Raw genomic sequence first — 25,888 nt, forward strand, 5'->3', positions numbered from 1 at the left:
CTGTGAGTTCATGGCTAGCTAGTCTACATAGCAAGTTCCAGGCTAGCCAGGGCTATGAAGTAAGACCCTGTTTCAAACAATGAAAAAACTAACAAAAACTACCACAACAGAGGCTGGAGAGATAGCTCAGTGGTTAAGAACACTGGTTGTTCTTGCAGAAGACCTGGTTCGAATCCCAGCACCCACATGGCAGCTAACAACTGTCCATAACTCCAGTCCCAGGGGATCTGACAGCCTCTTCTGATCTCCACAAGCATTGCATGACATAGGTGCACTTACATACAGGCAATACATGCATACACATAAAATAAAAATAATAAATAAAATATAAAATTAAGGTAGAGAGTGATATAGAAAGATATGTGACATTCTCCTCTGGCCTCTGCATGTCTGCACATGGGCATAGACACCTGTCCAGAGTTAAAGGAATTTGAAAAGTAGAGATTTCAGGAAGTATGAAAAAATATACTTGTTTGCAGCAGCTGTCAGGCACTAACGATAATGATCTGTTCTGTTCTTTGATCTGTTACAACACAGAATGGAGATTAGGAAAGAAATGTGACAAACAGCACAATTTTTATCACTTACCAGAGGAACAGTATAGACTAAGCAAAACCTATGAGTTTGACTCATTTATACATATATACATACATGCATATGTATATATATATATATATATATATATACTTTGCAAAATTATCCACTGACTAACTTCCCTGATTTAGACAAACTGGAAGCTTGATAAAGTAGACAGAACCTCCAACCTTGCTCTCTTTGTCTGAGTAATTCCCTGGGGGGCAGGGAGCTCTGCTGACCGTCCTCACATCTAGCATCTCCCCTGAGCCTGTCACAGAGAAGACTAATGATGTCTTTAAAAGTCTATACTGCCTTCTGACTAGACACATTTCTGTGAAAATGTTCAATACTTCCACATTCTGACACACTAGCTTTAAGAATTTATTTTACAGATAGACTCAAATCTACCCTGACAACTGGCGAATGTTCACTGAAGCATTGCTAAAAATGACTGGAATGGGGGCTGGAGAAATGGTTCAGTGGTTAAGAGTACTTGCTGCTCTTGCAGAGGAACACATTCAGTTCCCAGAAACCACATGGCTTTAACTCCAGTTCCAGGGGATCCTACGCCCTTTTCTGGCCCTTTAGGCACTCCACACGTTTGGTGCACACACATACACGCAGACAAAACACTCATACACACACATTTTTTAAATCTTTTTTGGTCTTTTTGAGATTTTTTTTAAATCTTAAAAATAAATAACTGGAATCACTCTTCATCAAGGAGTTTGTTTCAATAAAGTATGGCACACACATCTAATGAAACATAGGGCTGGCAAGATGGTTCAGCTGGTAAATTGCTTGCCATGCAAGCCTAAGGACCTGAGTTCAATTCCCAGAACTCATGTAAAGGTAAAAGGTGAGAAGTGACTCCACAAAGTTGTCCTCTGACCTCCATACATGGCCCCATCTCACACACACAATAATAATACATATAATGAGCATACATATATGTTCATACATGTAATGAGCCACAATTTAGTGGTTTTTAAGTTTTTATTTATATTTTATGTGTATGCATGTATTGCTTGCATGTAGGTAACTGCACCTGTGTAGCGCAATGCCCGTGGAGGACAGAAGAGGCTGTCGGATCCCTTGGGACTGGAGTTACAGACAGTTGTTAGCTGCCATGTGGGTGCTGGGATTCGAACCTGGGTCTTCTGCAAGAACAACCAGTGTTCTTAACCACTGAGCCATCTCTCTAGCCCCTAGTATAAATTACTTTCATGGTGAAAAAGTAAATAACAACGACCCATGCCCCCAACTTCAATTAAAATTCACATCCTTCATTAATAAAATTCAACTTTAGAAAAGGTGGGGGTATATAAGGTCAATAGGAAATAAAATTGATGTAATTATTCCAAAAGAGAAATTGAGTTATATGAAGAAATATAAACTATATATTCTCTTTGGTTAAGGAATCCCCATTTCTAAGAATATGATTTAAGAGTTAACAAGACAAGAGACAGGGTGTGGTGGTGCACACCTGCAATCCTAGCACTTAGGTGGCTGAGGCAAGAGGTTAGCAAGCCTGAGGCTAGCCTGTGCTACATAGTCCTTGCTTCACAAAATAAAGAAAAGGATTTAAAGCAGAGAGAAGGAGAGGGGAAGGAAGAACAGGGAAGGAGAAGGAAGGGAAAAGAAAAAGAAAAAAAGTTAACCGAATGACAGTGGAGCAAATATCTGAAAATATGTATGTAAATGTGTTCATTTCAGTACGATTTATACTGGTTGAAATCAGAAGCCGGGAATGGAGGAAAGCACGCCTATAATGCCAACATCCAGGAGGCTGAGTCAGGAGGATTTTGAGTTCAAGATCAACCTCAGCTACAAAGCTCCTATTTATTTATTTATTTACTTACTTATTTTTCTTTTGTTCATACTTGGGATTGAACCTAGGGCCTCATGCATGCAAGGCAAGCACTCTACCACTGAGCTGCAGTCCTTGCCTCAGACCCTGTCTTGGCAAAAAAATGGAAGTTATCTGAATGTGTGTGTGTGTGTGTGTGTGCGTGTGTGTGTGTGCGTGTGTGTGTGCCAAAGAACTCTATACATACTTAAAATGATGAAAAAAACCTACTTGTAAAGTTTTTTAAATTTTAGTTATTATTAGTGTATATGTGATATGTATGGGGGTGAGCTTGCCAGGCACAAGTGTGGAGGTCAGAGAACAACTATGTGGAGTCATTTCTCTCCTTCCACCTTTACATGGGTTCCAGGGATTGAACTCTGGTTGCCAGGATTTCACAACAAGTGCCTTTACCCACTAAACCCTCTTGTCAGTCCTAGGGGACATATTTTTATGAATGTGTTGCAATGCCTCTTGCATATAATTCCATGAAAAAAGAAGATAGTGAAATGACCTGGAATTGGAGTTATGGATGGTTGTTAGCCACCATGTGCATGTTGGGAATCAAACCCGGGTCTTCTGCAGGAGCAGTCCGTGCTCTTAACTACTGAGTCATCTCTCCAGCCCCACAATGGTTACTCTTTTAAACCACTAGGTCTTAAGGAGGTTTGTGGCACGGCAAAAGCTAACTGATAAAAATGATTTTTTTGTTTTGTTTTGTTTTCAATTGAAAAGTTATCTAAGCAGAAGCTACATTTGAGTTGAAAATGTAAGGTTTCAGCTGAAGGTACACCTCTGACTTAGTATGTACCAGGCCCCATGTTCAATCCCAATACTGAAGAAAAGAACAAAAAGGTGGGGTGGAGGAAGGTTCTTTAGATAGCAAGAAGACCTCCATTCCTAATCCATATTTGTAGACATTATCCACCTTCCCTGGGGTCACTCAATTCTTGATAACAGCGTTTCTTCAGGAGTCCTTCCAGTGTCACAGCATTAAGTCCCAGTCCCATGTTTTTTTCATTTTCCTTCAGGGCTAGGGATTGAACCCAAGGCCTCGTGCATGATAGGCAAATGCTCTACCAACTGAGCTATCGACACAGCCCTTGTTCTTTTAAGACATGATACAGCTATGTAGCTCAGTCTGGCCATGAACTCAATATTGTAGCCCAAGCTGGCCTTGAGCTAGTGGCGATCTTCCCATCTTGGCCTCCTTCATGTTGGGATTACAGATGTGTACCAACAGGCCTATTTAGTCTCTTTTTTCAGAATTTACCCTAAATGTAAAGGGAAACTCTAAAGTATAACTGAATCCACCAAGGCTGGGCATGGAGGATTGGCTGTGTCTGCAGGGCACTTCTCTGAGAGCCATTACAAGGATGAAGGCTCTCAGATGGAATAAAGTAGCTATCTCCTACTGAGTGACTCTACTAAAGGACTCCACCTTGAGTTCTTAAGATGCTGCCAATTTCTAGAAGTCCATTATTGGGAGTTGTTTTCACCCAGATTCTACTTAGTGGGTGATCTGAATGTGAATATATCTGTTCATCCTCCAAAATAGAAAAAAAAAACAAAACAAAAAACAAAACAAAACAAAACAAAATCCAACCTAGGATCCATCAAATAAACAAGTCACTGAAAACTGAAGAGAGCTACAAATCCCTAGGTGAACACAACCCTGAGAGCTCTGAAGAAATCATATCACTTATGAAAAGAGAGCAGCCCCACAGTTAAGATCTAAGCTTGGGAAGTCTGAGATCAAAGCACCAGCAATTTACCTAGTACACAGCTTCTTAAACGGAAGGTTACAAAAAATCTGGCAACAGCAAAAGGTTTCTGAATGTACAATGACCAAAATTAATTCAAAACCAAACACTTGATGAATCCAAGATGTTTGTGGTGGTGCTCACCTGTGTTGCTCCATGAATTCTCACCATAGCCTTGGTTCTGAACACACAGCATGAGCACTGTGTACCATACATGCTATCACACCACACACTGCCAACAGATGCTGCGTGAAACATCTAGATTCAGACTTGAGACTATTGTGTGTTATGAACTACAGTGTTTTCATATGAAGGTTTCTGCTCACACAGAAACAATAGTTTAATTATAAAAATGAAGACTTCTAATATTTTCCTATCATCATTCTTCAGTATATAAGTATCAAATTAGTATGTCTTGGATTATATTTTTTAGGATGTATCATTTTAATAATTGCTGTTTGAGCTGCTGACCTGAGTCTCATTTTAAAAAAAGTTGTTGTTAAATGAATTTCTGCTTGGGTTTAGGCAGCCTATCCAATAATTTCTACTTCTGCCATTTTGTTGTTGTTGTCCTTTTGAGACAGGGTCTCCCATAGCCCCAGCTGTCCTGGAACTCACTATATAGACCAGATTGGCCTTGATCTCACAGAGATCCACCTGCACCTACCTCTGTCTCCCTGTGCTGAGATTAAAGGCATGCACCAGCACACCCGGCTTATTTTTGCCATTTTTATTATCTATGTATTTGTGTGAGTATATGTGTATATGCCCACTGAGGCCAGAAGAGGGCCCTATCCCCTGGCACTAGAATTACAAGAGGTTGTGAACCACACAACCCAAGTTCTGGGAACTGAACTTTGGTCTTCTGCAAGAGTAGCAAACATTTTTAACTGCTGAGCCATCTCTCCAGCCCCTACTTTTTCCATTTTTGCATACATATTTATGTAAAGTGACTCTCTCAGCATTGGTCATTATGAAATCAAAATACTGATCAATAAGAAAACACTGAAGCTGGGCGTGGTGGCACACGCCTTTAATCCTAGCACTGGAGAGGCAGAAGCAGGTGGATCTCTTTGAGTTTGAGGCCAGCCTGGACTACATACCAAGTTCCAGGTCAGCTGGGCTACAGGGAGACCCTGTCTCAGAAAAAAAAAGAAAAGAAAAGAAAACAAAACAAAACACTGAAGATGTTATACATCCTTCAGTGTAAAATGTTTGCCCAAGCTTAATTCTTTATGTAAAAATAAGCACATCCAACCCATTCATATGCAAATTTGCTTTAATCTTTAATAGTGAAATTGCATATATACCAAAGAATTATTTTAAAATAAAATTCTTTATGATCTATTATCTAAATGTTTGATTTGTATACCTAGTCTACATATCTATACACCCAGGGCCACATAAAAAATTTCTCAGGCTAAAAGGCGGCCATGGTAGCACATGTCTTTAATCCCAGCACTCAGGAAGCAGAGGCAGGTGGATCTCTGTGAGTTTCCAAGGCCAGACTGATCTACATAGTGAGTTCCAGTCCAGTTAGGGCTACAGGGAGACCCTGTCTCAAAAAAGAAAGACAGAAAAAAAATTCTCAGGCAAAATGGCCTGTGAGTGGAAAAAAAATTAAGAACCTCTGGTCTAGTGATGACCCATCCCTCATAAATGCTTACTGTCAGGTTCTCTTGGGCCTCTTTTATTGGGGCACTAATCTCAGGGTCCTATCACACTTCCACAGTATTGCTTTAAGAATTAGGTATTAAAGTATTGCTGGAGAGATGGCTCAGAGATTAAGAGCACTGGCTCCTCTTGCAGAGGACCCAGGTTGGATTCCCAGCATCCACATGATGGCTAACAACCATCCATAATTCCAGTTCCAGGGGATCCAATGCCCTCTTTTGTCCTCTGAGGGTACTGCATAACATAGGTACGCTTACACACATGCAGGCATAACACTCATACACAAAAAAATAAATAAATAAAAAGTTTTTAAAAAAGAATTAGAAACTGGGCGTGGTGGCGCATGCCTTTAATCCCAGCACTTGGGAGGCAGAGGCAGGCGGATCTTTGTGAGTTCAAGGCCAGCCTGGTCTACATAGTGAGTTCCAGGACAGCTGGGACTACAGGGAGACCCTGTCTCAAAAACACAAAAAAAAAAAAAAAAAAAGAATTAGAAATCAATATATCAATTGGAAAGAATACAAATATTCAAACCATAGAGGTAACTAAGGTCTTTCATGGAATCTCAGTCTCTGAAGTACTGAAAAATAAATTATGATTAGCTCCATCATGTGGGAAAACAATTTGTCATAATAAAGATGAAGCTTCACATAGTCCACCACCTAGCACTTAACCCTAGACTTTCAGCTTTGAGAAATATGTACCTTCTCATTAAGAGAGATGCAGCGATGCCCATAGCAGAATTGTTCAAAATACCAAAACACTGGAAATTCAAATGTCTTTTAACAGGAGAACTTATTTAAAATTGTGGAATAGTTAAGCAAATGAATATTTTACAATATTGAACGTGAACAAAACATGGTTGAGGATAGAAACAATATATTAGAAAAGCAAATCTTACAAGGCCACATAAAATGTGACACATTTTTATGAAAGAAATAAAACTAAGATCTTGCCAGGTATGGTGACACACACCTTGAATCCTAGCACTCAGGGCACTGGAGAGATGGCTCAGTGGTTAAGAGCACTGACTGCTCTTGCAGAGGACCCAGGTTCAATTCCCAGCACCCACATGGCAGCTATGAACTGTCCTTAACTCCAGTTCCAGGGGAATCCAAAGCCCTCTTCTGACCTCCATGGCATTGCACGACACGGGTGCACATATATTTTTAAATCCCAGCACTTGGGAGGCAGAGGCAGGCAGATCTTTGTGAGTTCCAGGCCAGCCTGCTCTACATAGAGTTCCAGGCCAGCTGGTGCTACAGAGAGATCTTGTCTCAAAAAGACCAAAACAAAACAAAACTAAACTAAACTAAGATCTCATTTTGAGAGACATAAATATGTGAAGAAAAAAAATAGTTTCAAAAGACAAGGAAGTGCTCAGCAGACCAACATTCAAGGTAGCAGTTAGCTCTGCAGCTTGGACTAGAGGTAAGTCTCCAGGAAGTTTTGTCATCATGGATTATTTAAATGAAAATCTGAAGGTGTTTGGGAAATGAGTCACAGAGAAAACACCAGGAGACTAACCCTGATGGCTGAGAATAGCCAGGAAGCTGGTACAGTAGAGAGGAAGAAGGGGAGGCCACCTGTGCAAAGGACCTTATAGACCATCATAAGAAGCTGGTTCCTGCTCTGAGAAGGAAAGTGTCAAAGGCTTTAGCAGAAGAAGACAGAAGTCAAGCTTATTTTTGGTGGGTTTACCCAGGCTGAGTAAAACAATATGTCAGTGTGGAAGCAAAGCAACTAGTTAGGAGGCTTGAGATGGTGTCTGGGACAAAGGCAGCAGTGGAAGAGCACAAAGCTGTCACATTCTGGGTAGATTTTGAAGGTAGATCTAGTAATATTTTCTGATAAATTAGAGTAGAGGAAGGAGGAAGAGAAGATTAGGATTTGCAGCCTGAGTTTCTGGAAGGAAGGGGTTGCCAGGAGCTAAGGTGAGAGAGATTCTTCAAGGCACAGGTTTAATGATGGTGGAGACCAGCGGTCTGGACTTGGTGAATATGAGCTGCCAATCGAAAGAGTGTTTAGAGAAGCTGGATATATAAGTCTATAGTTCAGGGATGAGGTCTAGACAGGAAGAAATTTGGGAGCCATCCACATATAGATGACTTGACACAAACCTACACATAGCTGAGAAGAGGGAATCTCAGCTGTGGAGTTTCCTCTATCAGACTGGCCTATGGACATGCCTGTAGGGCATTTTCTTCATTGTTATGATGTAGGAGGGTCCAGCCTACTGTGGGCAGTACCATCCCTAGGTAGGTGGGCCTGGGCTGTATAAGAAGGGTAGCTGAGGGGCTGGAGAGATGACTCAGCAATTAAGAGCACTGGCTGTTCTTGCAGAAGACCCAAGTTCAAATCCCAGCACCCACATGGCAGCTAACAACTGTCCACAACTCCAGTTCCAGGGGATCCAACACTGGCACTGCATGACACAGGTGCACTTACACACATGCAGGCATAATATTCATAACATAAAATAAAAATAAATAAATTTTTAAAAAAAGAAGGGTAGCTGAATATGAGCCTGGAAGCAAGCCAATAAGTAATATTCTTCCATGGTTTCTGCTTCAAACTCCTGCCTTGAATTCCTGCACTGCCTTCCCTTGATGATGTACTGTAACCTCTAAGACGAAATAGCCTACTTTCCTCTCTTAATTTACTTTTGGTTGATGTTTTATCACAGAAACAGAAAGCAAACCAGAAAAGATAAATATTTCAAACCATGATGATGTCCGAGATCACCTAGGGAATAAAATTTGAAGAGGTTGGATAGAGATAGAGATAGAGATAGAGATAGAGATAGAGATAGAGATAAAGAGGAGAGAGAGAGAGAGAGAGAGAGAGAGAGAGAAGAGAGAAATTGGTAGAGGTCCCCAATGACTGACTCCTTGGGAACTGCCAGATTTACAGCTGAAGGAGATGAAGGAAGTTAAAACCAAGAGAGCCAGAAAAGGAGCCACAGGGAGGTGGAAACAAAACAAAACCTCTATCAGTGCTGGTATCCTGGAAGCCAAGAGAATGCATTGTTAGGAGATGAGAATGACCAGAGCTTTGCCAAATGCTGGTAGATGAAGACTTTCTTCTCTCTCTCTCTCTCTCTCTCTCTCTCTCTCTCTCTCTCTCTCCCTCTCTCTCTCTCCCTCCCTCCCTCCCTCCCTCCCTCCCTTCCTTCCTCCCTCTCTTTTTGACAAGGTCTATGTAACTCAAGGCAATTCTGTCTCAACCTAGGGGTGCTGGAATTGTACCATGCCTGGCTTTTTTTTTTTTTCATTTACTTTTACATTTTTATTTCAAGCCAGGTGTGGTGGTGAAGCCTTTAATCCCAGCACTTGGGAGGCAGAGGCAGGTGGATCTCTGTGAGTTCAAGGCCAGCCTGGTCTACATAGTGAGTTCCAGGCCAGCTGGAACTACAGGGAGACCCTGTCTCAAAAAAATTTTTTATATCAACCATTAATTTATGAATATTTTTTATCATTGTATACTCATTCTCAAGAAAAAGAAAGAAGGAGGAAGAGGAAGAAAAGGAGGAGGAAGAGGAGGAAAAAGAAATATTCAATAGAGAGGAGAAACAAGTGACTCCAGAGAGAGAAAAGCTATAGACTTACATTAGAGGACAAGAAGGAACAGTCAGAGTGAGAGTTGGGATTAGAGGTCAGTCAGGCTAGTTCTTCCAGTTCATCACCAACATGATATCACATAAGACCATTTAGTGATCCTATAAAGTCTGTTTAAAGTAGGTCATAAAACACGACAGGCAATTTATTGAGGTATACATGCAATGCATTTTGCCAAACACTTTTCAAGCATTATCTTGCTTAATCCTCCTAGTAATCCCTAAAAGGCTAAACTCCTTCCATTTTCCAGATGAAAAAGTGAAGGAAAGGAGACTATCTTGCCCAAGATTATGTAGCTGAAATGGTAGAAACAGGACTCATTGTGGGCACAAGACTTGCTATCTCCAGGCCAACAATGTCCCATAGAAATGTGAGCCACATATAGGACTTCTATTTCTCCAGCGGCTATGTTGAAAGAAATGAGCACAGGTGAAATTAGTTTTCATATGTTTCATTTAGGTAATATCTAAAACATATCAATATATAATCATTATAAATTATTGAGGCACAGGCTGGAGAGATGGCTCAGTGGTTAAGAGAGCATACTGTTCTTCCAAAGGACCTGAGTTCAGTTCTCAGCATCAATGTCAGGAAGCTCACAACCACCTGTAACTCCAGCTCTGGGGGATCTGATACCCTCCTCTGGTCTCTGAGGGCACCAGCATTCACATTCACACACACACACACACACACACACACACACACACACACTTAAAAAAAAGAGATCTTAAAAATATTATTGAGATATTCTTTTATTTAGTCTTCTAAATATGATGTGTATTTTGTTTTATTTTATTTTGGTCTTTTTGAGACAGGGTCTCCCTGTAGCCCCAGCTGCTGGCCTGGAACTTGCTATGTAAACCAGATTGGCCTTGCCTTGAACTCACAGATATCCACCTGCCTCTGCCTCCCAAGTGCTGGAACTAAAGGCATATGCCATCACCCCTAGCATGACATGTATTTTATAGTACAGCTGAATTCAGACACCAAATCTGCATCCAAAAAAATTGATCTCTACTAAGATTTCATAAAATTAGAAGTTAAGAAAATAGATTCATATACTTAGGTTATTCTAAACTCAGAAAGTTTTCAGTAATTGAGTATTTTTAGCTTTCACTTAATTAAATTAAGTAAAATTGAAAATACATTTCCTCGGGGGTCCTGGACAAACTTGAGGTCAGTAGCCCCTGTATCTGGGGCCACTGAACAGCACACAGCGCTAAACTCGCTGGTGTTCTCCTCTCTTTGCCAAGTTCCACCAACTCTTTCCTCAGAAAATCATTCACGTCTACTTATTTTTCCCTCCTTTTTCTATGTGTTTGTTTTGTTTTAGGCCAGGGTCGGTAGCCCAGGCAAGCCCGGAACTCCCTATATGGCCCAGGCTTGTTCTAGTGATTACTGGGAGGATTAAGCAACGAATCTGAGGCAGTCCTTCTGCCTCAGCGTCCCAAGAGTTCAGCTGCCAGAGTAATCCACCACACTCAGGGTTTTGTTTCATTTGTGCTAGAGTTTGTTGTTTTGTAAGACAAGGACTCAAACAGTAAATGATCTTCCAGTTTCTACCTCCCAGGATGATAGATGTGCACCACCACACTTGGAGTCCAACTCAACCTATTTCTAGCTCCCTCAAGTCCTTAATAATTTTCTATTATTATAAGATGATGTTGGGGCTGGAGAGATGACTCAGCAGTTAAGAGCACTGACTACTCTTGCAGAGGAACCAGGTTCAATTCCCAGCACTCACATGGCGCTACAAACTGTCCTTAACCCCAGTTCCAGGGGAATCCGAAACCCCCTTCTGACCTCTGCAGCATTGCACAACATGGGTGCACTCACTTACATGCAGGCAATACACTCATACACATAAAATAAAAATAAATAACAATAAATAAATAAAATAAAATATAAAAACTATAAGATGATGTTAACTGAGCCAGGTGTGGTGGCAGACACCTTTAATCCCAGCACTCAGGAAGCAGAGGCACGCAGATCTTTGTGAGACTGCAGCCAGCCTGGTCTACATGGCCAGTTCCGGGCCAGGGGCTATAGGGAGACCCTGTCACAAAAAAACAAAACAAAAACAGAAAAAAAAAGACATTAATTATACTTTCACTAAAACATGATTATAACAGTTAACATTTGTTGAACATTTACTATGCACAAAGAATTGCCCTAAGCACTTTACATTTATTAGCTCACAGGGCTGGAGAGATGGCTCAATGATTAAGAGTACTGTCTGCTCTTCCAGAGGACCCAAGTTCAGTTCCCAGCACCCACATGGTAGCTAACAACCATCTTTAACTCCAGTTCCAGGGGATCTGACACCCTCTCTGACCTCCGTAGGCATTGCACATACACACACACACACACACACACACACACACACACACACACTACTCTTACATACATGCAGGCAAAATACTCATACACATAAAATAAAAATAACTTCTTTAAATGTAAAAACATGTATTAATTCAATTGCCTTATTACAATAAAATAGATATTGTTAATATTGCCTTTTCTGCAGTGCTAGAGATCAAACTCAGGGCCTCACACATGCTACGCAAGTGTTCTACTAACAAACTGTATCTTTGGTTCCCAATATTCCTGTTTTGTTTTATTTCTATTTTATGTGTATGAGTGTATTGTCTGTATGTATGTAAGTGCACCTGTGTCCTACAATGCCAGCAGGGGTTAGAAGAGGGCATTGGATCCTCTGGAACTGAAGTTATGGGTGGTTGTTAGTCACCATGTGGGTGCTGAGAATCAAACTGGGGTCCTCTGAAAGAGTAGCCAGTACTCTTAACCACTGAGTCATCTCTCCAGGCCCCCAATATTTCTGTTATAAAGAGAAGTCACGGAGGCAGAAGGAAATCAAATACCTTCCCAACTGCTGAATGGAAGAGCTGGGAAGTTGAGGTTGCTTGCTCCCCATACTCTACAACACTACTCGGTCTCTCACAGGCACACAAGGAGGATGGTTTGAGCAATGGGATTGCAAGCGTTTCTTATTATCTCTTCTCTTTTTGCCCATATATTCCTATTTGTGGGCTGACAAAATGTACCACTTTAAAAGCATTTTAAATATGTGTGGCAATTATCATTCTGGTTTGATTTAGGTACATTTTACCTTGAGTCAGGCAAATATACAAGATTGCTGCTTAAATGTCCAAATCCCAAGAAGATACTGTTCCCCTCTGATGGCAAATAAAAACAGCATGCTCTGGCTCCCCATAAGCACTTTAATTTTTCCTTCTCACCAATTATGGCAGGTGTTCTAAATATCCAGCCTCAGTGGCTCCCAAACACAGGAGTCACTTTAAACCTAACCTGCTGAATGCTTTCTAGATCTTCCCATGTCCCTGAGGAGCTCAAGCCTCCAGCATTATGTGAGAAACACAGGAGAAAAGCTAAAATCCTAGAAGCTGCCAGGCGTGGTGCCACATGCCTTTAATCCCAGCACTCAGGAGGCAGAGACAGGCAGAGTTCAAGGGCAGCCTGGTCTACATAGTCAGTTCTAGGCCACTGCACCTCCAGCCTCAAAAAGACCAGAAAAAAAATGCCTAGAAACTATGATCATACAGGGAAGTAATGGGTACTCCAGACACTTCACCCCCTCACCCCTCCAGGGACTGATCTCAGGGTAATAGGGACTATGAAAAAGGATCTCCCTGCTCACTATGGCTATGTCTTCTTTCTGAATTTTGGCTAGTAACCCCTATCATTCCCTTACTCTAAAATCCTGACCAAAAAAGTTAAAACTTGCCCCTCAACAGTTGCCTACACCTTCAATCACTTGCGTGCCTTCAGCCTGCCTATCCTATCTGTGCCTTTCCATTTGCCCCACTGTCACTGTCCTAGCACAGTTTCTTTGATAACAACTCTATCCATAACCTCAGTAAAACACAAACTGGTCTCCTGATTCTGACTCTCTGAACTTAATCATCTTTTTTTCCCTTTCTTTTTTTTTTTTTTTTTTTTGGTTTTTTTGGAACAGGGTCTCCCTGTAGACCCAGCTGGCCTGGAACTCACAGAGATGTGCCTGCCTCTACTTCCCAAGTGCTGGGATTAAAGGCGTGCACCACCACATCCGGCTTTTTTTTTTTTTCTTTTGCCTTTTGAGACAGGGTCTACCTGTAGCCTCAGCCTGCAACTCACTATGCAGACAAAGGAATGGGGCTTCCATCTTACAGAGATCCACCTGCCTCTGCCTCCAAGTGCTGGGATTAAAAGGGTGTGCCACCACACCTGACTTCCTTTCTTTTCCAAACAAGATCTCATGTAGCCCAGACTTGTCTTGAATTCTCAGTGTAGTCAAAGATGACCTTGAATCCTTCCTTCCTGATGCTCCTTCCTCCACTTTCAAAGTGTTAAAATTACCAGATGGATGGAGAGATGGCTCAGCGTTTAAGAGTTTTTAGCTGAATTAAGTTCCCATCGCCCACATCAGGCAGCTTATAACCACTATCTGTAACTCCAACTCCAGGGGAATCTGACACCTCTGGCCTCTTCAGGCACCTGCACTCACATGTGCACACAGATACTCACACATATACACATAATTTTTAAAAACGGGTTGGAGAGCACTGGCTATTCTTACAGAGGACCTGGGTTTAGTTCCCAGCACCCACGAGGTAGCTACCATCTGTAACTCCAGTTCCAGAGGATCCGACATCCTCTTCTGGCCTTTTTGGGCATTGTCTACATGGGTGCACTTACATACATGCAGGCAATACATTCATACACATAAAGTAAAAAAAATAAATAACTTTTTTTTTTGTCTTTTTGATAGAGTCTCCCTGCAGACCCAGCTGGCCTGGAACTTGCTATGTCGTCCAGGCTGGCCTCAAACTCACAAAGATCCATCTGCCTCTGCCTCCCAAGTGCTGGGACTAAAGGCATGTGCCACAACCTGGCTCCAAAAAAAATAATAATAATTTTTATTTATTTAATTTTTTGTCTTTTTGAGACAGGTCCCCTTGCAGCCCCAGCTGGCCTGGAACTCACTATATAGACTGAGCAGGCCTTGAACTCACAGAGATCTGCCTGCCTCTGCCTCCCAAGTGTTGGGACTAAAGAACCAGAAGAGCTGGGTGTGGGGGTACGTGCTTTTAATCCCAGTACTTGGGAGACAGAGGCAGGAGATCTTTGTGAGTTCAAGGCAAGGCCAGCTGGTTTACATAGCGAGTTCCAGGCCAGCTGGGGCTACAGCTGTGTCAAAAAGGCAAAATGAAAAGATCTAGAAGAATATGTGGGTCTGTATTATATGATACTGAGGATAGAAATCGGGGCTTTGTGCATGCTAAGTAAACACTCTATTAACTGAGCTACAGCCCCAGCCTTTAACCATGTTATTTTCTGTCCATACTAATCTACTCTGAGCAGGCTGCTAATTTGGCCAGAAATCCTTCCAGATGCTCCATTTTGATTCTAACATTCTGACCGTATCCACTACTATTCCCCAAGTCACTTCACATTTCAGTCAACTTGTCTACTTGAAATTACCAGAATCTTTGCTTGTTCTGTGGGCTTTTCCTCAGGCTCCTCCCTCTATCTAGACAGCGCTCTGCCCCCATGTCTGCCCAGTAATGCAACTTATTAGTCCAGAGGCAGGTCAAACACCAATTGTTCAGGTAGTTTTCCTCTCTTCTATTTACCTCTATCTTGCCACCCAAGCCTTGCTGGCCACATGTTGACTTTAGATCAGTGTTTATATCTTATGATTTCTTATGTTTGTCCCCCACGGTTTCTTAAGCAACTATATGTCCAGAATATGTACTAGATACTTGACATGTGTTGTCTTATTTAATTCAACCCTTACAACAGCTTTATGAGATAGATATGACTATCCCCATTTTATAGGACAGGAATCTGAGGGTGTCAGGAATTATCTTGCATCCTGACTAAATAGCAGAGTCATCACTCATTCGACAAATTTTATTCCAATCTATGTCTGTCAGATTCCTAAGGCCCCTGGGCTTTTCAATATGGATGGGCAGTCCCTTTGGGGGCAATTAGCACAGCAGCCTCAGGACAAGGCAACCCATGTTAAAGGCAGTTCTCTGTTGCTCTTGTTTGATTTAAGACTCATTGCACTATGAAAAAAAAAATGTTTGGCTCTCAGTCAGCACTTAGCCTGGGCCAGCACCAAGCTAAAGAAGTGATTCATGTGAACAAACATCATCCAGGATGTTTAGTTCCACTGGTGACCCTGATTATTGTAAAACTGTGACAGGAGCACCAAGCCCCGGCACACATCCAGCAGTTCCCCTCCCAGCTCTCTGCCACCTCAGTCAAACTTCAAGCCAAACCACTTTTTCCTCATTCAATCCAGTGGGATAGTTCAGCTTTTATAGACAGCCTGTAACAACATCACTGTCACTTGAATTAGCCTTGGCTTGATAAGAATCCCTGACATTAACACCCAAAGTAGACTCAGGGGAAATTCCACAATGATTAAGAACTGAGAAAAGTCTTGCATGAAATTTTTGCCATTTGGAATTGGAAATGCCCAAACTTTGTGGATCAGTTCATATTGCCTTAATGAAGAACACTATAATAATGGGTTTATTATCTTCCTTATTATTTTGGAGTCAAGGGTATTCAGAGGCCAACTGTTTACTCATGGAGAGTGTAAACAGAGCTCACTGGTGCTCATGATCAATGAGCAATGCCTCCTAAGCCATTTTCAACCTGGCAACGGGTGTGGATCTAATTAAAGAAGCTGAGCTGAGAAGTGGGGGGTGAAGCCATCTATTTGTGTCTGAAGTGTATTTTTTTCTTCCAATCCTCAAGACAATCCTCTCTGAGGTCAGAGTTATATCATAATATCCATTCTACAGCTTCAAAAACTGTGTAGTAACAAGGACTGGAATTCCTGAGTGCTGAGCACCTTTCTGCTACCTTCGGCTCACTCTTTCTGTGGTAAGACCATCTGCTTAAGCAAATATTGGTTGTCTAAAGAAGACTAAAGACAAAATTTGCACACAAGGTAGGGTTCACAAATAATATTCTTCCTCCTCCCAAACCAAGATGATAGAAGTGTGTTTAATGCCTTAAATGCTTCACATTGCCCACAGTGGAAAAAGATGTAAATGACAACTGGTAGATGAACTGTAGAATTCTTTTTTTCTTTTTTCTTTTTGAGACAGGGTCTCCCTGTAGCCCCAGCTGTCCTGGAACTCACTATGTGGACCAGACTGGCTTTGAAATCACAGAGAGGGATCCACCTGCCTCTGCCTCCTGGAATTAAAGGAGAGCTGTAGAATTCTTACCTTTCACAAAGGAGATGCAGTGTTTAATCCTTAGGTAAGAGGGTTTGCTTGGAATTATTATTGTACTTGGTTAGATCACCAGCCACCAAGGTCAGTGACCCACTGTCACCAAGAAAATCATCATTTTCCTAGTCATCTTTAAAATATGTCATAAAGGCCTAGAGAGATGGCTCAGCAGTTAAGAGCACTGGCTGCTCTTATATAGGACCTGGGTTCAGTTCCCAGACCCACATGGTGGCTAACAGCCATCTATAACTCCAGTTCCAAGGGCTCTGACACCCTCTTCTGGCCTCTACAGGCTTTGCGCAACATGGGCACACTTACATACATGCAGGCAAAACATATACATAAAATAAAAGTAAGTAAATAAAAAAATTAAATATGTCATAAAGTAGCATGGTAGACATGTAGATGGCCAAGGCAAGAGTGTCACTGGGACTGACTAAAGTTTTAAAAGACTCATTGACTGGAATAACTTTTTAAGTTATTTATGGTTTGATTTTGTTTGGTCTGGGAGGGCGGTGTGATCCAGCATGTGAAGATCAGAGAACAATTTTGTAGAGTTTATTCTCTCCTTCTACCTCTACTTGGGTTCCAAGGCTCAAGCTCAGATCACCAGACTTGGACAGTGAGCACCTTTACCTGCTGAGCCATATTGTCAGTCCCAAGTTATTTATATTTTTCTGAGACAGAGTCTCTTGTAGCCAAGCCATGGCTAATGTTGAACTCACTATGTAGCTGAGGATGACCTTAAATTTATGATCTTCCCACCTTTACCTCCTAAATGCTGAGATTGTAAACAAGCGCCATCAGAATTGGGGTGTACTGGGGATCAAACTTAGGGCTTCATGCATTCCAAGCAGGCACTACATTCCCAGCTCTGAGTCACTTTAGATATTGATGAATCTTTAAGATCAAAGTTTATCCATATAAAAATACCTCCTGCTTTTTTATGATTTGCTGTTTGCAGGCAGGCTAATGCTCAGAACCTCTTCATGATAATATATCTCCACATGGGATGGAGTTGTGGCATTGCTAATTAATACTAGTGACTTATAAGGAGTATTTTTACCTCTCAAAACCTTAGCCAGCTTTGACATTTAGCATTACTCCTACAATGTTAGACTTTTGACATGCTTTCAAGCAAAAATAACTTTTATTTTGCCTTCTTCCAATATAGTTCTTGTAAATACTTTACTGTTGCCACTACCATATGGTTTTTTTAAAGTCACTTCGAGCACAAACCAAACATTGTTATTTCATTAATACAGAAACTACTGAATTATGTTATTCCTAATGTCTTTTTAATGTTCCCCCAAAATATTTTTCAAAAAAAGCATTTTTTTGTTAGAAGACATTTACTACCTATTGCCTAACTTATGTTGCTCATGTTTTAGAAACACCTTGAAAAAGACGTATGGCATATATTAGCAGAAGTTCAGAGGACAGATAGATTGGCAGAAAACCAGGTGTTTAAAACTCAAAATTGGGAAAAGATGGGACATGTGCTAAACACTAAACAAGGTGTTCTGGGGAACAGAAGCTTTATGGGCAGATCAGAGTTAGTACTCAGTAAGGGCACAGAGCTCTGGGTCCTACTGTCCCTCTTCCACTCTTCTCAAACCACAAAGATTCTGACTTCAGTCTGCTACTTTTTTTTCTGGCTCTCTTAATCCTATTCTTACCTTACTCTCCTCCTTCCCTCTGTCTATTGGGCCTCTCCGTACATTCTCTTGTTTTGAACCACTTTTCAGGTAATTTCACCCCATCAGAAAAGCCCCTCATGGGGTTTTCCTCTGTTCTTTCCAGAGACTAGGTCACTCCTCTTTAGGAGCACGGACCTTTTTCCACTGAACCAGCACCCCAAGCTGTGAGGGTGATCCATTTCAGGAGTCCTCCCCCATGACGCCAGCCTGCTCCTTTTCCCTACTCCTACTTCTCAGCTCCAGCGAAATCTGAACTCTGTGGCCTCTGAAAATGTGTCTGGATCCCAAGGTCTCCGTCTGGATCCAAGATTTTTCTGACCAAAGTGGGATCAGGTCAAAGGGGTGGAGTGGACAGTACCTCTTTGCAGGCGTGAAGCTCAGGTCCAGTTCCCAGGGTCACCTGGAAGGCAGTCCCGGCCCAGAGCAACAGCCACAGAAGCCGGGTGGTGCGCCTCGCAGTTCTTCCTCTGCTTCTGGCAGAGGAATGGGGGTTGTGACCAGGCTCAGCCATAGCGCAGTCCTGAGCCAGCGGCAGTAGCGGCTCAGGTGCTGCGAGGGCTGCTTATGCTGGCAGGAGGAAAAAACGAGGAGGGAGGTACACTGGGGGAGGATGCAAGGGGCTGGACTCGCTCCAGTCAACTCCCTGCGGCTACGTAGAGGCCGCCCATCCTTCCTCCTCCCGGTGTCCTCTCCTCCTCCTATCCACGTCGCCTTGACAACCGCATCCTCTTGGCTGGGCGCGGGTGGGGCAGGGACCACGCGCCTGTGCCGCTCACCTGCGGGTCTCCATGGCAGCCGCCACCGCTGGCGCGCGCGGCGTGGGAGTACGCGCGCCCGGGTATGCAGCCAACCCTGCAGGCTTACGTAAAGTACGAGGTAGAAGCACTTTCCAAACCATCATCAACAACTCATTTTTCTCCCCATTCCTCTTCCGGGCCAGGGGCTATTTCTGAGCATCTCTAATTTTGCAAACGTGGTGTATGAAATGCTAAAAGGAGGAAGACGTCATCGCTACCCTCCCTGAATCTTCTCCTAGAGTGGTCCTAGCACGTATTAGCAACTGCAAAAGCTGCTTTTGGAGATCTTGCTTCCATCCTTCCATCCCGCCAAATCCATCCGTATTTTTACAGACGGCTGTAGGAGCAGCCCTGATGTTTGCATAGTTAAAACGACTATAAGCAAGGAGGAGAGTTTGCCTCAACCCGCAGTTTTCCAATGGGCTCTTCCATTTCTTGACATTCTCATACTCTCGTGGCTTTGAAAATAGATGGTGGGAGAAGGAAAGTTTGGCGTCATCTTTTAGGGATTCTCTCATGAGACAAAATCTTTTGCCGAACTCCCGTGCCGTGGAAGGCCAGCGTGTTTCAGCTGAGGCTCGAGGAGTGCAAATGTCAGGGCTCCCAGACTCTGCCCTGGGCCCCCTTTCCTCCCTTTCACCGCGGCCTCCTCGCTAGTTGAACCGCCAGGAGGCGCATCTCTAAGAAGGGAATGCATCTCAGTCATAAATGGACCTATAGTTACCAGGCAACCAAAAACTGAGCGTTCCAAACAATTGGGACCCGGGATCTTCTCTGAGCTAGGTAGTGCTGCGGCTGCGCTGATCTCCGGATAAGAGGTGTCTGTCTGTCTCTGGGCCTTTTAAGCATGCCTCACACTCAGGAATCTTTCTCGAACCCTACGTTAACTAACGAGGACACATCCTCGGGAAATCTTCGGGCTTCTAAGGTACTGGGGTTTCCTGAGAAAATTCCCAATAGGGTCGTCAGCAGGTTCCTTTCTGTTGGTGTGAGCAGCAGCGATGGTAACCTGACCTGGTAAGATCACTGAGTCAAGTACCGGGAAAAAAAAAAAATCTGTTTTCTGCCTGTCTCTCTGTCCCCATATTCAGGTCTGCTAACATTTCAGAAGTACTTTTGAGCAAAGGAAAGTGAACTCTGATCCAGAGGAACAAGGCCCCTCTCACTAGTGACTAATGTAAGGTGGGGGAAACCCGGGTTCTACCAAGCTGCCTTTTCCTCTTGTTTGGAGCAGTACTCCAAAGATAGATGAGATGTAGAGTAAAAGACACCAAGGCATGTTTCAAATAGGTCTTCACAATACCTCTGTCCTCTGGTTAATGCAAGAACCTGTTTGTGTACATGTGTGCTTAGTATAACTGTGGTCAGTGATCCAGGAATTTAGACAGTGTTTGGGATACTACACTTCTACACTAGTAGAAGTGTTTGGGGTATTTGAAGAGGTATAAAATAAAGTGGGTTAAATGGTATATTGGGTTTTATAACAATAACAAAGAGCTTTCTCTTATTCAATATTTGTTCCTCTCATCCAGTATGTCAGACACTCTGCTAAAATCTGAGTGTATAGTTTAAATTACATGAGCTTTTTCTTTCAATTAGCTCTAGTTGGAAAGACAGACCAGCAGCAGCAGCAGTAAAATGCTTGGACAATGTAGGAGTGGAGGCTCACACCTGTAATCTCAGCACTTGGAAGCAGAAGGACTAGGATATCTTTTTGAGACAGGGTCTCCCTGTAGCCCCAGCTGGTCTGGAACTCACTATGTAGACCACGCTGGCCTTGAACTCACAGAGATCACCTGCCTCTGCCTCCTGAGTGCTGGGATCAAAGGCATGCGCCACCACACCTGGCCACCACCCAGTTTCAAAACAAAATATCCACACAACAAAAGTGCGTGCTCATGTGTTGTAACTGAGTCATACGTAGAGTGCCAAAAGAAACAGGAACTTGAAGGAAGGCTTCCCAGAGAAGGTAAATTTGAAATCCAAATGAGTAAGCTGGGCCAGGTGATGGGAGGGGCTGAAATGAGAAGATAGAAAAATCAAGGCCGAGGCTGGGCATGGTTGCGCACGCCTTTAATCCCAGCACTCAGGAGGCAGAGGCAGGCAAATCTCTGTGAGTTCAAGGCCAGTGTGGTCTACATAGTGAGTTCCAGGTCAGCTGGAGCTACAGGGAGACTTTGTCTCAAAAAGAGCCCCCCCCCCAAAAAAGAGAAATGACAAAGAAAAATCAAGGCTGGAAGTGGTGGGAGATCATCTTTAAACACAGCACCCAGGAGGCAGAGGCAGGTGTAGCTTTGTGGGTTCCAGGCCAGCCTGATCTGCATTGTGTGTTGTAGGCCAGCCAGGGCTACATAGTGAGACCCTATCTCAAAAAAAAAAAAGAAAGAAAGAAAGAAAGAAAGAAAGAAAGAAAGAAAGAAAGAAAGAAAGAAAGAAAGAAAGAAAAAAGAAAAGAAAGGAAAGGAAAGGAAAGAGAAAAAATCAGTCACTGAGGGGGAAAGGAAGCAGTAGGTATGCCTTCATGGGAATGAAGGACAGAGCAGTTTGTTGGGGAATTGCAAAGCCCAGGAAAGCTAAATCCATGTGTGAAGTAGAGACACATAGTGATCATTGCTGGAGATGAGAAGAGTTCTTAGTGGCAGAGTGCTGTTGAGGTTCGAGCTAGCCGGCTAGGAATTCATCCTGGAGGTGTTAGGAATCATGGTTGGATTTCAAGCACCGGAGTGACACAATCAGGTTGTTGTTTTAGAATTTACACACAGCAGTGGATTGAATAGTATGGGAGGGAGCTAAGAGGGATCAACTCAGAAACATGTCCAGCGGTGATACAGGGAGGGGATAAGATGCAAGTGTGAAAAAGAGGCAAAGGCAGGACAATGGGACTTAGTGGCTGACTAGATATGTACCCAAGAGAAGGGACAAATCTAAGACAACTCCTGGTTCTGAGACTTAATTGACACCATTCACTGAAATGGAACATCCCAAGGAAGCAGATTTGGGCAGGAAGATGCTGTCAGGAATTATGTAGATTTTTTTTTTGTGGTGCCTATGGAAGTGTCAAATGGAGATTAGTGGTAGGCAACAGGCTTAAGAGTTTTTTTCAATTTTAAAAAATTTATTTATTTTGCTGGGTATGGTGGCGCACACCTTTAATCCTGTATTTGCTTGACACTACTGTTCAGTTAAGGTTTAACTGAGCTATCACACATTTTGTCGTGTGGAGGGAGGGAGGACAGTGAGATTTCTAAGAGGCGGCAGTTCTCACTGGAATTTAGTCATTGTTCAATCAGCATCTGATTTTTTTATTATCTTTATTTTATGTATATGAGTATATTGCCTACATGTAAGTACACCCATGTCATGCAATGCCCACAGAGGTTGGAAGAGGGCATCAGATCCCCTGTAACTGGAGTTACAAACAGTTGTTCGCCACGATGTGGGTGCTGGGAACTGAACCTAGGTCCCCAGCAAGCCAGTGCTTTTAACTGCTGAACCATCTCTCCAGCCCCAGAATATGATTTTTTTTTTTTTTTGGTCATTTTGAGACAGGGTCTTTCTTTAGCTCCAGCTGGCCTTGAACTCAGAGATCCACCTGCCTCTGCCTCCCGAGTGCTGGGATTAAAGTCATGCATCACCATACCCAGCCCAGAATATGATTTTTTTAAATACACATATTAGGCCATCATGCTTGGTACTGGGAATAGTGATGAAACGTGCATTTTTATATACAGTGAAGAAATCGATTTTGTGCTTTTCTCATTCATGTTTGTGGGGTTTTACAGAACTGAATGTCCAATGGGCTTTTTTCTGACATTCTTTCCTTCTATGACTGACCCTTTACTGCCTAATACTCTTCTCACCTAGACACCACATGCTCTGATTTTGTCCTGCATTGCCTCTCACCAGACCCTCCTACCTCTGGTGATAGATACTATGCAGTCTTCATGAACCAGCTTTTCTTTTATTCAGGCTCTTTTTCTGCAGGCTTCAACTATCACTGCACTTGGACAACCTGATCTTTATTACTTGTTTCAACCTTGTCTACAACAACTCATATGATTCCAGTTTTCTGTCTGTTAATACCATTAGAAGACTAATTTTTTCTCAAACTCAGGACTGCTGGACCTAAGCTCATCATCAAAAGCTGCTCCTTACCCTCTTTCTCCTTTCTTGACAGCCAACTCTACTAGCTTCTGTTTTCCTGGCCCATTTCAGTCATTTCTCACTGAGAGATTAGAATCTTACACCCATGTTATTATTCTGTTTACAGATATCCGAGATTCAAATAAAATGGGATGTAGTAAGAGGGTGTCATTGATGCCACTACATCAGCAAGGCCTCCTGTATAACAGGTCCTGGATGTGATTTCTCTTTTGCAGAAAATGCCATGTAAGAACCCAACTCACCTTACTCAGCAACAGGAACCCTGGAATCGGCTCAGCTCAACTCCCACCATCACCTCCATGAGGCGAGAGGCCTATTTTTTTGATCCCAAGGTACCTTGAATTGAAACACTATTTTCCTTTTCATTCCTTAGGACTCAATTATCTTTTTTTGGTTTTCCTTGAGACAGAGTCTTAAGAAAGCTATATCTAATCTACAGACATAGATATAGATAGATATCACCAAGGCTGGCCGCAAACTTACTATGTAGCCCATACTTGCCTGGAACTCTCCACCCTCCTGCCTCACCGTCCTGAGTGCTGGGATTATAGGCATATGCCAGCATGCCCGGCATTAATATCCTTTTTTGAAAGGTAGTCTGAAGTTCTTCAACATTTTCCTCTTATTATCCCTAGACCAAGATATTGCCAAATCCTAAACCAATTTATTAAGTCACAAGGCTTGGATTTTGTTCCAGGTTGGTATAAATTGTTTTTACTGAATTTCTTCTCATGCATTGTATTAAATCAAGGGCTGAATATAACAATAAATGAGGTAAAGGTCATTAAGCCCAAGTCAGGGACAATTTTTCCACATCACCAGTGAGCTCTTCACTCCTTCTACCCATGAGTGAGATCATTCCATATTGATGAGTTAAGTCATCTTCATGTATAATGCAGTATGTTAAAAAGTTGAAGAATTTCTACTATTCTGGGGAATAAGAAAGTCGAACAGAATCTGACTAGAGTCACAAGGAGGTCAACATAACTTTGAAGCAACTGACTTCCTCTGTAGATACCAAAGGATGACCTGGATTTCCGCTTAGCAGCCTTGTATGACCACCATACTGGGGCATTCAAGAACAAAAATGAGATAGTGTTACATAAGGAGACCACCCAGGAAACCCATGGGTAAGTGGCAGAGCCTCTTTTCCCTAAGAATGCTATCATCCAATCACACGAGGTAAAAATGACACCTGAAATACCACAAGCACCCATTTGCATACAAATTTCTGTATTTTTATATCTGTAATATAATTTGGTTTTGTCTGGTTTTGTTTTAAATGTGCTGGGGCTCAAACCCAGATATCATGCATGCTGGGCAAGTGCTCTACCACTGAGCTACATCCCTAGTCCATCTCACTGGACTGGAATACTTTACCTTTGAAACCTCAAGTAATTGCTGTTCCCTCTTGCCTTTCTCTTTCTGATTGAGCTCACTCTGCTGTCCCCACTCCATTTTCTAGAAGCAAGATCCAGTTTCCTGGAGAATGTTTACACCTTCCTCCTTTAGGCCCCATCTCTTCCTGGGCTAACATCAGACAATGGATCAACCCTAAGAAGGAGTCTATCCACAGCATCCAGGGATCCATAGGTGAGGGTTAGAAGATTGGGTGGGCACATGGGGTGGTGCAATAGTCTCTGAATAACCAGGAATCAGAGACTTGAGGTAACAGGCTGGTAGAGCAGATCAGAGACTAGAGAGGGTCTTGGAAAGTACTGATTGACATCTGTCAGACTAACAGTAAGGAGATGTGCTGACTAAAGAAATAAGCAATTAGTCCAGTTTTTCTGTTTTTTAGATGAGCATTAGGTCTAGGTGACATTTCCAGCAGTGCAGGTAAAGGACATAAACTTGGGAGTGGGAGACCTTAACTACTGCCCATCTGTCCTCATGCTAATTTCCCAATTTGACGAGAATCTTCTCCATGGTACCAATAAATGTTTGGATTAAAAGATTCAAAAAAAAAAAAGGGAAAAGGATCTGAAATTTAAAGCCCACCCTTGATTCTCTTTTCTCCAGTGTCTCCTCACACGGCAGCCACGAATGGAGGTTATTCCCGAAAAAACAATGGTGGCTTCTTCTCCACCTAGTGGAGACAACTGGACTAATTTAACCATAGTGGAACATCTGACTGCTCATCTTCATTAAATAGTTTGTTCAAGATGAAACCTAAAGTGTCTGCTACCCATGACACTTTTGATCACTCTTAAAATATGGGAAGGAGGGCTGGAGAGATAGCTCAGCGGTTAAGAACATTGACTGTTCTTGCAGAAGACCCGGGTTCAAATCCCAGCACCCACATGGCAACTAACAACTGTCTGTAACTCCAGTTCCAGGGGATCTGACAGCCTCTTCCATCTTTGGCAGGCATTGCCTGACATGGGTGCACTTACATGCAGGCAATACACACATACACATAAAAATAATAATTAAAAATACTTTAAAGAATATATGGGAAGGAAATT

General features: G+C 42.5%; 2 protein-coding genes across 5 annotated transcripts in view; one reads left to right on the top strand and one right to left on the bottom strand.

The window, feature by feature from the left end:
* Positions 1–19,171, bottom strand: part of Kiaa1324 (KIAA1324 ortholog) — a 100,576-nt gene extending 81,405 nt beyond the window's left edge. For 2 of the 3 annotated variants that reach the window (XM_008850404.3, XM_008850405.3), the window contains exon 1: positions 18,818–19,171. In XM_008850404.3, coding sequence (XP_008848626.1) covers positions 18,818–18,970 — 153 coding nt within the window. In that variant the 5' untranslated portion in view covers positions 18,971–19,171. The remainder of the gene's footprint in view (positions 1–18,817) is intronic. The other variant, XM_008850406.2, reaches the window with a different exon arrangement.
* Positions 19,172–20,068: 897 nt separating this feature from the next.
* Positions 20,069–25,584, top strand: CUNH1orf194 (chromosome unknown C1orf194 homolog). Of its 2 annotated transcripts, XM_008850407.2 has the most exons (5): positions 20,069–20,184; positions 23,636–23,752; positions 24,435–24,550; positions 24,886–25,013; positions 25,443–25,584. In XM_008850407.2, exons 1-5 carry the CDS (start codon positions 20,104–20,106, stop codon positions 25,511–25,513), a joined length of 513 nt encoding a protein of 170 aa, XP_008848629.1. In that variant the 5' UTR covers positions 20,069–20,103; the 3' UTR covers positions 25,514–25,584. The 2 variants fall into 2 exon arrangements, with proteins under 2 accessions (XP_008848629.1, XP_029410568.1); XM_029554708.1 differs by lacking the exon at positions 23,636–23,752.
* The last annotated feature ends 304 nt before the right edge of the window (positions 25,585–25,888 follow it).

Source organism: Nannospalax galili, unplaced genomic scaffold, assembly GCF_000622305.1.
Source record: "Nannospalax galili isolate Female #2095 unplaced genomic scaffold, S.galili_v1.0 scaffold5, whole genome shotgun sequence".
NCBI classification, from domain to species: Eukaryota; Metazoa; Chordata; class Mammalia; order Rodentia; family Spalacidae; genus Nannospalax; species Nannospalax galili.